General features: G+C 44.9%; 1 protein-coding gene across 3 annotated transcripts in view; it reads left to right on the forward strand.

Moving 5' to 3' along the window:
* Positions 1-13,707, forward strand: part of ARVCF (ARVCF delta catenin family member) — a 1,196,801-nt gene that overhangs the window by 1,102,295 nt on the left and 80,799 nt on the right. For all 3 annotated transcript variants that reach the window (XM_077293391.1, XM_077293392.1, XM_077293393.1), the window contains 2 exons: positions 10,507-10,624; positions 11,410-11,581. In XM_077293391.1, coding sequence (XP_077149506.1) covers positions 10,507-10,624; positions 11,410-11,581 — 290 coding nt within the window. The remainder of the gene's footprint in view (positions 1-10,506; positions 10,625-11,409; positions 11,582-13,707) is intronic.

A 13,707-nucleotide genomic window follows, 5' to 3' on the forward strand; every position in this document is an offset into this window, starting at 1 on the left:
ACATCGGGTTACTAAGCGCGGCCCTGCGCTTAGTTACCCGATGTTTACCCTGGTTACAAGCGAACACATAGCTGGATCGCTGTCACACACAACGATCCAGCGATGTCAGCGGGTGATCAAGCGACGAAAGAAAGTTCCAAACGATCTGCTACGACGTACGATTCTCAGCAGGGTCCCTGATCGCTGCTGCGTGTCAGACACTGCGATATCGTAACGATATCACTAGAACGTCACGGATCGTACCGTCGTAGCGATGAAAATGGCACTGTGTGACGGTACCCTAAGGCTATGTGCACACGTCAGGATTTTGTCAGGATTTTTCATCAGGATTTGTAGCCAAAACCAGGAGTGGGACAATTGGAGGAAAAGTATAATAGAAACATATGCTCCAATTCTGCATTTATCACCCACTCCTGGTTTTGGCTACAAAACCTGATGAAAAATCCTGACAAAATCCTGACGTGTGCACATACCCTTAGTGCTGCAGCGAATCATCAGCTGCTGATCAACTTCAGCCTTTACAATTACCTCCATGTGGGAGACGTTACTTATGCTCAGCTGGAAATGCATCCATTGTTGGACAACCCCTTTAAGCCTATGACCGTGACGGCAATTTAAAAATCCAACTAAAATGGTAATTGACTCCAAACTGTCCATAATGACCATGATGCTGTGAAGCAGCTCCAGAGCCCTTCATGTTTATTCTTTCATTTAACCTCTTTCACTTGTGAAGCCTTTGATCCTTCTGATTTCTCTCCGTAATGATGAATTTTGTGTCTTCTATAAGAATGCCTGGCTTTGTCTGCATGCCTCTGAGGTGTTGGGTTGTTTCTTTTGTTGGGGTTGTACTAATGTGTAATGATTCTCTTTGGCAATGTTTGTTTTCTTTCCTTCATGAATTCTCAGAGACACTTGTGTATCTACTTGGCTGATAATCGCTAACATAACATGCATGGTTTTGGGGCATTTGATGGTCTATAACTGAATGTTATCAATAATTTGTTAGTAGTTTCTAAAGCCCAAAGCATGTTTTTTTTTCAAACTTTTACGATGAATAAAATATATGTATCTGATCTTTAATGTTGTTGCTGCTTTTATTGCTTTTGTTTGTTTTTTAAAGAAGCACTCCCATGAATAATTTTTTTTTCATTAAATATATGTGTATGGTGTGCAGTGAGTGTAGTTATGTACTCTCCTGCTGCTGGTTTCTCCAACATCCAGTGTTGGAACTCTTTTAGGGTACGCTCACAATGCCAAATATTGTCTCATGCGAGAGAATTGGGCCGATTCTGCTAATGACACTTGGCTCGAACGCTAAGCGAGTCGAGTGCCATGTCCGTGTGATCCGATTTTGTCACATGAGAGAACTGCATCACATGTGTAAAGACTAAACTCAATTTCCCAGTGTTTCTGTGAGTGTACATCAGACTGATGACATGCAGTGCGATGTTTCACAAGCACCCATAGACTTGTATGGGTGCATGTGATCTGATCATCAGAGCCACTCCCAGCATTCATCCTGTGGCACTCCAGCACTTGTGAAACTATAACTCCTACCATGCATAAACAGGTGGTGGTCTGATGCATGCAGTGAGTTGTAGTTTAGAACATAAATCTATGAACTGTTTGTTGTTAAAGGGAACCTGTCACCCCTTTTTTCCCGTATGGGATAAAAATACCGTTAAATAGGGCCTGAGCTGTGCGTTACAATAGTGTATTTTGTGGACCCTGATTCCCCACCTATGCTGCCGAAATACGTTACCAAAGTAGCCGTTTTCGCCTGTCAATCAGGCTGGTCTGGTCAGATGGGCGTGGTGACATCGCTGTTTCTTCCCCCAGATCTTGCTTATTTTTCCGTTGGTGGCGTAGTGGTGTGCGCATGCCCAAGTCCCCAAACTCTGCTTCAGGAAAATGGCCACCGCTATCTCCATCTGCGCACACGCGGCATCCTGCGGCCATTTTCCTGAAGCCCCGGGCAGCAGAGCGCTCCATCTGCGCACACGCGGCCACAGGAAGATGGCCGCCCCCACCGATCACCAGGGGAATAGCGCAGATCGCGCTCTTTTTCCTCACCTGTGCAGTGGATTCGGCACTTGGGCATGCGCAAACCATTACGCCACCAACGGAAAAATAAGCAAGATCTGGGGGAAGAAACAGCAATGTCACCACGCCCATCTGACCAGACCAGCCTGATTTGGTAACGTATTTCGGCAGCATAGGTGGGGAATCAGGGTCCACAAAATACACTATTGTAATGCACAGCTCAGGCCCTATTTAACAGTATTTTTATCTCATACGGAAAAAACGGCGTGACAGGTTCCCTTTCAGTAAAAAATTTTGGTCACTCACAAAAGCATACCTCGTCTTTTATGTGGAGATGTCTGGGGCTGAGGTGCACCAACCCTTATATCTGGTTGGCTTGTTCTGCCTTGCACAGGTATTATAGAATTATTTCAGTTTCAACTAGAACACCTGGCATTTGTTGCCATATTTTTATTTGTTTTTTTTTGCATGCTGGAGACAATCTAGGCTCACTAGGAAAATATGGAAAACTGCTGAAAAATGTGTTTTTGTTGACAATCAATACCCGGCAGGTATTATTAAACCAAAAATCGGAAATTGAATAATCCCCCACAAACTATACTGTTCCTTTTCAAGCACTCTTAGGCTACTTTCACACTGGCGTTAACTGCATTACGTCGCAATGCGTCGTTTTGCCGAAAAAACGCATCCTGCAAAAGTGCTTGCAGGATGCGTTTTTTCTGCATTGACTAACATTAGCGATGCATTTGCGACGCAATGACACACGTCGCAACCGTCGTGCGACGGTTGCGCCGTGCTGTGGCGGACCATCGGGAGCAAAAAACGTTACATGTAACGTTTTTTGCTCCCGACGGTCCGCTTTTTCCGACCGCGCATGCGCTGCCGGAACTCCGCCCCCACCTCCCCGCACTTCCCCGCACCTCACAATGGGGCAGCGGATGCGCTGGAAAAATGCATCCGCTGCCCCCGTTGTGCGGCGGAGACAACGCTAGCGTCGGGAACCTCGGCCCGACGCCCCGCGACGGGCCGAGCCCGACGGGCCGAGCCCGACGCTAGTGTGAAAGTAGCCTTGGGCTATGTGCACACGTTGCGGTTTTTGCTGCGGATCTGCAGCGTTTTTGGATGTGCGGAATTGCATCAAATCCGCAGTGTAGTGCACAACCAATGTTATTCTATGTGAAATGAAGAATTGTTGTGCACAAGCTGTGGAAAAATCAGCGCAGATTTGCAGCGTTTTATTTATCGCAGCATGTCAATTCTTTTTGCGAATCTGCACGTTTCCCGTTGACTTCCATTTATTGAGTCAGGCACATCCGCAGCAAAACCGCAGGTGTAAAAAAGATCTGCGGATTTTCTGGAAGAAACGCTGCAGATCGGGAGGACGGAAGTGTGTGGGCAGCGACTATGTGCGTCTCTGTGTGCGGGGGTCTGCGTGTATGTGTGTGTGCGGGTCTATGTGTCTCTGCGTGTGTGTCCGTGTATGTGCGGGTCTGTGTAAGCAGCCATTGTCTGATGGGGCTACTGCTCCCATCTGGCTATGAATGCTCACAATGACAGCATTGCTGATGATGGAAAAGTAGTCTCCTCAGACAATGCATGTGTTCAGGATTTAAAAAAAACAAAAAAAAAAAAACATACAGGACATACATTACAGACAGTACATAGTACATACTCACCAATCACCTAGTCCCCGAAAGCCCTCGATCACCTGTAATAAAAATAACATAATATACCAACCTATGCTTACCTTTCTACTATAGTCCAGTTAATAGCGAGTGTCCCACGACGATCTCCCATGTAGAACAGTGATATTGGATGATGTCAGTGCTCTACAGGGCCTCTGCTATGAACTGACAGGCTCGCGATATATCCCTGGCGCCGCTGCCGGGAGAGGGGTCATCCGAGTTCATTCACTCACCGACAGCGCTGTGAGAAAATTCCCACGCAGCATTGCCGTAAAGTGAGCCTGAACTCAGGTAACCTCTTTAGCGATGCACTGCAGGAGCCATTATCTCCTGTCAGTGCATCATGGGAGGCCCTGTAGAGCAGTGACCTCACCCGATGTCACTGTTCTATAGGGGAGATCGTCGTGGGACACTCGTTATTAATTGGACTGCGTCGGAACAGGGAGTATACTGTTGGTTAATTATTTTTAATTTTTTGCTGGTGATTGATGGCTTCGGGGAATTAGGCGTGGTAGTAAGTGTGGTAAAATTAAGAATATTAGAATACTTTTTTCTGGCTGTGTATTTGACTCTTTAGCTACTATAGGATTAGTAATGAATAGGTGTCTTATTGACATCTCTCCATTACTAACCATGCTTGATGTCACCTTACAATCAAAGGTGACATTAACCTCTTATTACCCCATATGCCACCGCTACAGGGCAGTGGGAAGAGAGAGGCTAAGTGCCGGAATTGGCGCATCTTACAGCTGCGGCATTTCTAGGGTGGCTGTGAGCTGGTGTTTGTAGCCGGGATGGCGAGGGGGGCAATAACCGTGGTCCCTTCCTAGGCTATGAATATCAGCCCGCAGCTGTCTGCATAGCCTTTCTGGTTATTAATTATAGGGGTACCCCACTTCATTGTTTTGGGGGGGTACCCTATTTTAATAGCCAGTAAAGGCTAATTATACAGCTGCGGGCTTATATTCATAGCCTGCAAAGCTCCATGGGTATTACCCCCTTCCCAGGCTAGAAACATCAGCCCCCGACTTTCCCTCTCTGGCGCAGAAAATTGTGCGGGAGCTCAAGCCATTTTTTTCTCCTTTTTAAAAAAATTAAAGATGTTGCGTGCAGATTTTGTGTGTGTCTTTAACTATTTAAGTACCATTTTATTAGGTTCATTACTAAACATCGGCCTTGATATTATCTATATCCTATCTATCTATAGATCTGTCTATCATCTATCTATCATCTGTCTGTGTGTAAATATTATTCTTCAATGGGGTATGTAAAATAACACATTGGACAAAGAAATTACATCACAATTCTTTTTTTTTTTTCTTGTTAAAGAATAGATCTTTATTTAGGTTACAAATCCGCATCAAAAACGCGTGGATTTTTACTTGCGTTTTCTGCCAAGAGATGCAGAATCTGCGCAGAAAATTCCACAGGCAAATCTGCAACGTGTCCACATACCCTTAAAGTATGTATACACAATCTAATTCTGTATATGGGCTATAATTACAGCAGTACCAGAGTTAGTCATGAAAGCCCGTTGGTAGAGTAACTCAGCAGGTAGACATCAGTGGACTTTTTTTATATGATGTCCAGTAAAATTCTGTTAGCTCCTTCATTACTCTATATGTATGAGGGAGAGAGGAGGGGAAGGGAAAAGTTGGAGCTTGACACGCTGAGACATGCATTTGTGAACCGTTGCAAATAAATGTAACTGGTGGGTGCCGTACCTGCTGGTGATTTCAGCTGAAGTAAGGAAGGAGGAAGGGAATTTCCAGCACGTCCATCCAGTGTAGGTACAATTTCCAAATTTTACCTACACTGGATGAACGTGCTGGAAATTCCCTTCCTCCTTCCTTACTCTATATGTAGTTGATCTTACTATAAAGTGTCAGATTTATTTTTACGTGTCAATAACTTATAATTAGAGTGGAAGATAATACAGAATATGCCCAGGGTTTCATCATATTAATGAAGTTGCACTTATTTTCTTGATAAGATCAAGAATTAATGAGAAGGGTGAATGCAGCTTACCACCACATATTTGTCACTGTCAAGTGGTTGTTAGCGAGACTCATCACTCCTGAATATAAATGCAACCACTGGATTTGCTCTCATGTGACCGAATTGTTTTAATCTTTTTGTTTGTTTTTTCTGAGTACAATTTTCTGGATATCACCGCCTCTATGTAAACTTTAATAGTTCCCCACCATATGAGATGGCTGTCAGCCAACTGCTATATCTCCTGAGTCCCCCATACACGGGAACACCCTGGATGTGTCATCATACTAGTCTTTGACCTATGTGTTGTTTTTTTTCTCTAAATGAAAGTAAATTATTATGATGTGTTAGCATATTGCTGTATGTGTCATATACAGACCTCCAGGCCCAGCCACTGCCTTTATTGACCAATTCTCCACCTGGCTTCTTCACTTTCTCTCTGCTGACATTCCCACCATCATCATGGGTGACTTAAACATCCCCATTGATATCCTTCAGTCAACAGCCTCCAAACTTCTGTCCCTTACATCATCCTTTGGACTTACTCAATGGTCCTCCACAGCCACCCACACAGACGGGCATACACTAGACTTGGTATTCACCCGTCTCTGCTCTCTATCGAACTTCACCACCTCCCCTCTCCCTCTATCCGACCACCATCTGCTCACCTTCTCATCCCTGTCCTCCTCACCGGTCATCCATGTCCAGCAACATGCGCACCCACGCAGAAACCTTGCACACCTAGACACCCACACACTCTGACTCCATCCTACCACTGGCATCCATATCCTCACTCCATGACACAGACACTGCCACTGCTTTCTACAATGCCACTCTTGCATCAGCTATTGACACAGTTGCCCCTCTCGTTCATGGCAGAGTGCGTCGTATCAATAGACAACCCTGGCACAATAACACCACCAAAAAGCTCCGGCAAGTGTCCAGGGCTGCGGAGCGGCGTTGGAAGAAAACACACTCGCAAGATGACTTCACTGTATTCAAACAAGCAACGCTCGTTTTTAAATCTGCACTCACCTCTGCTAAACAGACCTACTTCACAACCCTCGTATCTTCCCTATCCTACAACCCCAAACAGTTATTCAAAACCTTTAACTCCCTCCTCCGCCCCCCACTGCCCCCTCCAACCTCCCTCATCTCTGCTGAGGACTTTGCCACACACTTTAAAAATAAGATCGACCAGACAAGGCAAGTCTTTATTGTTCAACCACCACAACCCCTTTGTATACCAGACCAATGCCCAAACCCCATAACCTCCCTATCCAACATCACTGAAGGGGGGGCTTAATTCTCCTCTCCAAATCGCACCTCACCACCTGTGCGCTCAACCCCATCCCATCCCACTTCCTCCCCAACCTCACCACCACACTTATTCCATCCCTAACCCACCTCTTCAACCTATCACTAACTTCTGGCACCTTCCCCTCTGCGTTCAAACATGCTACAATCACGCCTATCCTTAAAAAGCCAACCCTCGATCCAACTGCTATGTCCAGCTATCGCCCAATATCGCTGCTCCCATTCGCTTCCAAACTCCTGGAGCAGCACGTCCATGCTGAACTCTCCTCCCACTTCTCATCTAACTTGTTGTTCGACAATCTACAATCTGGTTTCCGCCCCCATCACTCAACTGAGACTGCCCTGACCAAAATCACTAACGACCTACTTACCGCCAAAGCTACTGGACAATACTCTGTACTCCTCCTTCTAGACCTGTCCTCTGCTTTCGACACAGTTGACCACTGCCTCCTACTACAGATCCTCTCCTCCTTTGGCATCAAAGACCTCGCCCTATCCTGGATCGCCTCATACCTTTCGAACCAGACATTCAGCGTCTCCCACTCCCACACTACCTCCTCATCCCACCCTCTCTCTGTTGGAGTCCCCCAAGGCTCTGTTCTAGGACCCCTACTCTTCTCAATCTATACACTTGGCTTGGGACAACTCATAAAGTCCCATGGATTCCAGTACCACCTCTATGCTGATGACACTCAGATCTACTTCTCTGGCCCAGACGTCACCTCTCTGCTGTCCAGAATCCCAGAGTGTCTATCAGCCATATCCTCCTTCTTCTCCTCCCGTTTCCTCAAACTCAATGTGGACAAATCTGAACTCATCATCTTTCCTCCATCCCACGAATCTTCCTTACCTGACCTATCTATCGCGATCAACGACATCATGCTTTCCCCTGTACCCAAAGTCCGCTGCCTTGGAGTAACCTTCGACTCTGCCCTGTCCTTCAAACCGCACATCCAAGCTCTTTCCACCTCCTGTCGCCTCCAGCTCAAAAATATCTCCAGAATCCGTCCTTTCCTCAACCCTCAATCTACTAAAATGCTTGTGCATGCCCTCATCATCTCCCGCCTTGACTACTGCAACATCCTTTTCTGTGGCCTCCCTGCTAACACCCTTGCACCTCTCCAGTCCATCCTTAACTCTGCTGCCCGACTAATCCATCCCTCTCCTCGCTACTCCTCCCCTTCCCCCCTCTGCAAATCTCTTCACTGGCTCCCATTCCCTCAGCGTATCCAGTTCAAATTACTAATACTGACCTACAAAGCCATCCATAACCTGTCTCCTCCATATATCTCTGAACTAATCTCCCGATATCTTACCTCACGTAATCTCCGGTCCTCCCAAGACCTCCTTCTCTCCTCCACACTTATTCGCTCCTCATCCAATCGCCTCCAAGACTTCTCCCGAATATCCCCCATCCTCTGGAACTCTCTGCCCCAACACGTCCGACTATCATCCACAGTCGGATCCTTCAGACGGAACCTGAAAACTCATCTCTTCAGGAAAGCCTACAGCCTGCACTGACCCCGCTGCCTCCTCATCACTACCGAAGCTACCGCCTCACCAACACTGGAGCTCCTGCAACCCCCAACCTACTGTCTCCTTCCCCATAATCCTGTAGAATGTAAGCCCGCAAGGGCAGGGTCCTCGCCCCTCTGTATCAGTCTGTCATTGTTAGTTTGTTTACTGTAAGTGATATCTGTAACCTGTATGTAACCCCTTCTCATGTACAGCACCATGGAATCAATGGTGCTATATAAATAATAATAATAATCATGTGTATCTACAGAAGGACCGCTGAGTCTTTACTCAATCCGGTAATGTCAGGTATCTGCTGTGACCCGAGAAAAGGACGTTGTTCAATGTTCCCTGCTGCCAATGTTCATACGTCACAAGCCTTAAGTCCGCCTTTCACATTACAGTAATGCCGGTTGAACCCGATATTGACGGGCTCGGTCTTTGGGCTAATTCATATGGAAGGCAGCAGCCAGTCGAGAGAGATATCGATCGTGCATGCCCGATTTTGGACAGCCAATCTCATTGCTCTCCTGAGAAGCTGCCAGCTGACATGTCAACTGGCAGATTTCTCATAGAGAGCACAGGAGTGATTGGCTGAGCAAATGCTCCTGTGTATGGGAGAGTGGGCTGAGATTGCGGTCAGCCAAAGCATCTTTGGGCCGACAACCATCTAATGTGTTCGGCCAGACTTAACCTTGTGCCACTGCCACAATAACCAGGTGTAACTGAAATGGTGCTGTAATAGGGTAACATTCTGGCACAAAACCTTGTTCCTGTCTGCATATTATTATTATTATTACCCACGATTGGCAAAGTGATTGGCCGAGCAATTAATGTAATGCCATAGATGATAGTGCATACATTGTTTTCTATGAATGAAAGATGACTAGATGTACATGCAGCATATATAGATGTCCATTTTCTTGCTCTACAATGAAGCGGCAGGATTATTTCATGGACTTTGATTCTGGGAATGATAATCTTGATGCAGTGGTAATAGAGCAAATATTACCCATACATTCAGCCTATGGGATTTTTCAGAGTGGTAGAAATCCAACATGTATATACAGCATGTAAATCCAATTCTGCATATAGATGGACAATGACTTCAATAGAACAGTGTAAAAGATTGATGCAGCCGCCCTCCACCTGACTTGACAGCGCTGCCCTCTGATGTATCCGTTGGTTAGAGCAGCAGTTTTGCCATTATCTCGTCTGCGTGTGCTGTCTCCAGAACAGGAGAAAGCTCTGTGTGGTAATGAGCCAATGCTCTACCTCCCCTATTAATCGTGATTAATTCAGAGTTTGTCTCTCAAAGAAAGTGGCTGGGAATTAGAGCTTTCACAATGAATTATATTCAAGCCTTATCTGTGCTGCAATCTGAATAACTTGGCATTTCAGAGAAATGTGTTTAAAAACTCTCCTCCTGGAGGTGGCTATGAGTTAATGAATGTGAGAGTAGCCAGTGTTTACCATGCTGAAGGTCAAAGGCTTTACCTCCATACACTGTGGCCTCTATAATACACCTGTCTGGTGGATTTAGAGGTGGGTGTCAGTGGCCATGGTCCTATACAGGTTCATTATTATTTATGTGTAGACAGCTTGGAAATCTGTTGCTTATGTAGAACTTTTTGCATGTATGAATTATGCAGCATTTCTAAGAGAGGGGATGTAGCCTAGCTACTCACCGCCATTACATACAGTGTGTATGGTATCATTTACCATGTACAGTGCAGAGGATTGTCTTATGCTGCTTTTTATATTCTGTGGAACATGCATCCTATAGACACTTTTCAGTGGAGATAGAGTAGCTCTTTGTTGGTCCTCTGCTATTCACCTTCAGTTCTTGTCTGCGTCACTTTCCATTTTTCTTGTCGATGAAGTGCCAACAATTTAAAAGTTTGATAAAGTTGAAAATATTCTCAATGTTTGTGTTGCTATCTGTTTGTAGGAATGTCAGTTCAGATGGGGCTGAAGCCCGCAGAAGGCTGCGAGAGTGTGATGGATTGGTGGATGCCCTGCTACATGCCCTTCAGTCTGCAGTTAGCAAAAAGGACACCGACAACAAGGTGAGACTCGAGTATCCTGGTGTGTTTCTGAAAGCCGTCCTTAAAATGACTGAAATTGGAAGTGACATGCACTCGTAGTTATGGCTGTAATTCCCTTTAAACTATAAGGATATACTCAGAAGTGGCGGACTTACCATTGATTTTGCACCACAACTCGGGAGCAAATTACACTACAATATATGTGAATGAGGTTTTAAAAATGCATCTGCATGAAGGCAAAATATCTCCATGCCACAGATTTCATCCGCTTCAGTATATAGCAGTGAAACCCACTGAGAATCTGCTGCATGCAAAAGGTTCATACTTTGCTGCAGAATCTTGCGTTTGCGATGAGATCTGTGATGGGATATTATTGGGAAACTAAGAAAAGATGGCTTGACCCATCAATTCTGGAAGGTTTTGCTATTTTTTTATCTCTACGGCATGTGTAATAATAAAGCCCATCTATCATATGAACTGTTGTTTGCTGAGCCAGCCTATGCTTTACTTCCAACTTAACCCTTAATAATTAGCTTTGCTTGAAAATTTTCATCATTTTCAGACTTTGAATATGTATACCAGAAGAGCAGTAAAGAACATAAATCATTTTAGAAATGGCAATATCATGTTCTGTAAAATCAGCGAGGGGGTAGTCTGCCCATTTTGTGTAAATGTGTTTGTGTCAGGTAAATTCTTGGTCTGTTGTAATAAGATTAAGTAAGTAATATTGAGCTGGAGAGTTTGGTTTGTACATAACGAAATACAAGTTTTTAATTATCTTTTTGTACCCTCTTTTTTACTTCCAGTCAGTTGAAAATAGTGTGTGTATCATGCGCAACCTCTCATACCACGTCCACAAGGAGGTGCCAGGAGCAGACAGATTCCACGACTTAGATGGCAATCTCCAAAGTGGCATCGGTGGACAGCAAAAGAAAAAGAAAGATGATGCTGGCTGCTTTGGAGGCAAGAAAGCTAAAGGTAACCAGTGTGTGACATTTTGAACTTCAGCCATGCTACTAATTGGCAAGATCCATAAAACCTTGCACTGAAACCGCTATTAGCAATGTGCATCACTGCCTACTTGACTGAATACAGGATATCCTGCCTCGGCTTTGTCACTTGTCAAGGCTGTGTTTTATGTAATGACGGTGACATACATTTACTATGGGTTGTTCAGACATGCTTTGCTGTTATGCAGTATCTAGACGTTTGCAGCAGCAGAAGAGTTAGGGTACCGTCACACATTGAAATTTTCATCGCTGCGACGGCACGATTCGTGACGTCGCAGCGTCGTATAATCATCGCTCCAGCGTCGTAGACTGCGGTCACACGTTGCAATCACGGCGCTGGAGCGATGCCGAAGTCCCCGGGTAACCAGGGTAAACATCGGGTAACTAAGCGCAGGGCCGCGCTTAGTAACCCGATGTTTACCCTGGTTACCAGCGTAAACGTAAAAAAACAAACCTTACATACTCACCCGTCGGTGTCCTTCAGGTCCCTTGCCGTCTGCTTCCTGCTCTGAGTGCAGCCGTACAGTGAGAGCAGAGCGCAGCACCGCACTCAGCACCGGCACTCAGAGCAGGAAGCAGACGGCAAGGGACCTGAAGGACACCGACGGGTGAGTATGTACGGTTTGTTTTTTTACGTTTACGCTTGTAACCAGGGTAAACATCGGGTTACTAAGCGCGGCCCTGCGCTTAGTTACCCGATGTTTACCCTGGTTACAAGCGAAGACATCGCTGGATCGCTGTCACACACAACGATCCAGCGATGTCAGCGGGTGATCAAGCGACGAAAGAAAGTTCCAAACGATCTGCTACGACGTACGATTCTCAGCAGGGTCCCTGTTCGCAGTAGCGTGTCAGACACAGCGATATCGTAACGATATCGCTAGAACGTCACGAATCGTAACGTCGTAGCGATGGAAATTTCAATGTGTGACGGTACCCTTAGTCATAGAGGTTTATGAAGTTGATAATGGTCTATTAACTTGTAAGGTAAACAGCACTGCTGAACTGGCTCTTTGTCTGCCACCACCTTCTGACTTATCACCAATCTCTCTGGGCAAAGTCTGGCTTGCTCAAACCTGCTTCGTATGTGTTTATGGAGGCAAGATTACAGCTACATTCCCTGCCATGCTCTGTAGTAGTCACGCTATGACTCCCATGTCTACCTGCTGAGCCCTTCCCAATCCTTATTGCTTATCGTAGACCTAATTAGTGCTATGGGGGGCTTGTCATTTCCTGGGTTCTTGATTTTAACAACCCATCACATTTTTTTTTTTTTTTAATTTAAAAAACTAGCATGTTTAATAATAACATACAAAAAATTAGAGATTGAATCCTTCCACGATATACGTAGGAAATTCATAGTCTTTAGGTGGTAACAATTTATAATCCTCTGTGAAGGCCCAAGACATAATTTTTAGGCTACATGCCCACAATCAGGAATAGTATTGTTTTGGACTCACCTTATTTTCTGTGTCCAAAACGCTTCATTGTACATTAGCACTTGTCTTTTAGAACTATGCAGATTTACCGCACCTAATGACAGTCAAATACACAGAGGAGACAAGCGTCTCCACTCCAGAAATTAACATGCTGCGGCTCAGAAACCCGCACCGCATGTCAGTTTACACAGTGTGCATTGGATTTCTATAAATCCCATCCATTGTGATTGTAATATAGAACGCAGCGTTTTAGATGCAGCGAAAATACATTGCATCTAAAATGCTACTATTCCTGATCGTGGTCACGTACCCTCAGTCAACCATATATGTGATGTAAAAAATGTATATCACACCATCAAAACCTGTTTTATACGAACTAAGCAGAAATCCTCCAAATAGACATGGAGACACTTGGTAGTAAGTGTGGCACAAAGATATGGTGTCCATCAAGCTTTTATCTACTTTTTTTTATATTGTAGCTGTATTTAAGATGTACTGAAAGGACACTGGCAATAAGATAGACTATGTATATGGCACCTGACTGATGAACATAGTCTCATAGCATACTTACTGTACACACATATTTCAAGAAAACCTGGAGTAAATTCAAGAACAAGAACAATATTAATTTTTGAGCTTTGCTGCCAGATGTTCT

This window comes from Ranitomeya variabilis, chromosome 1, assembly GCF_051348905.1.
Source record: "Ranitomeya variabilis isolate aRanVar5 chromosome 1, aRanVar5.hap1, whole genome shotgun sequence".
NCBI lineage: Eukaryota > Metazoa > Chordata > Amphibia > Anura > Dendrobatidae > Ranitomeya > Ranitomeya variabilis.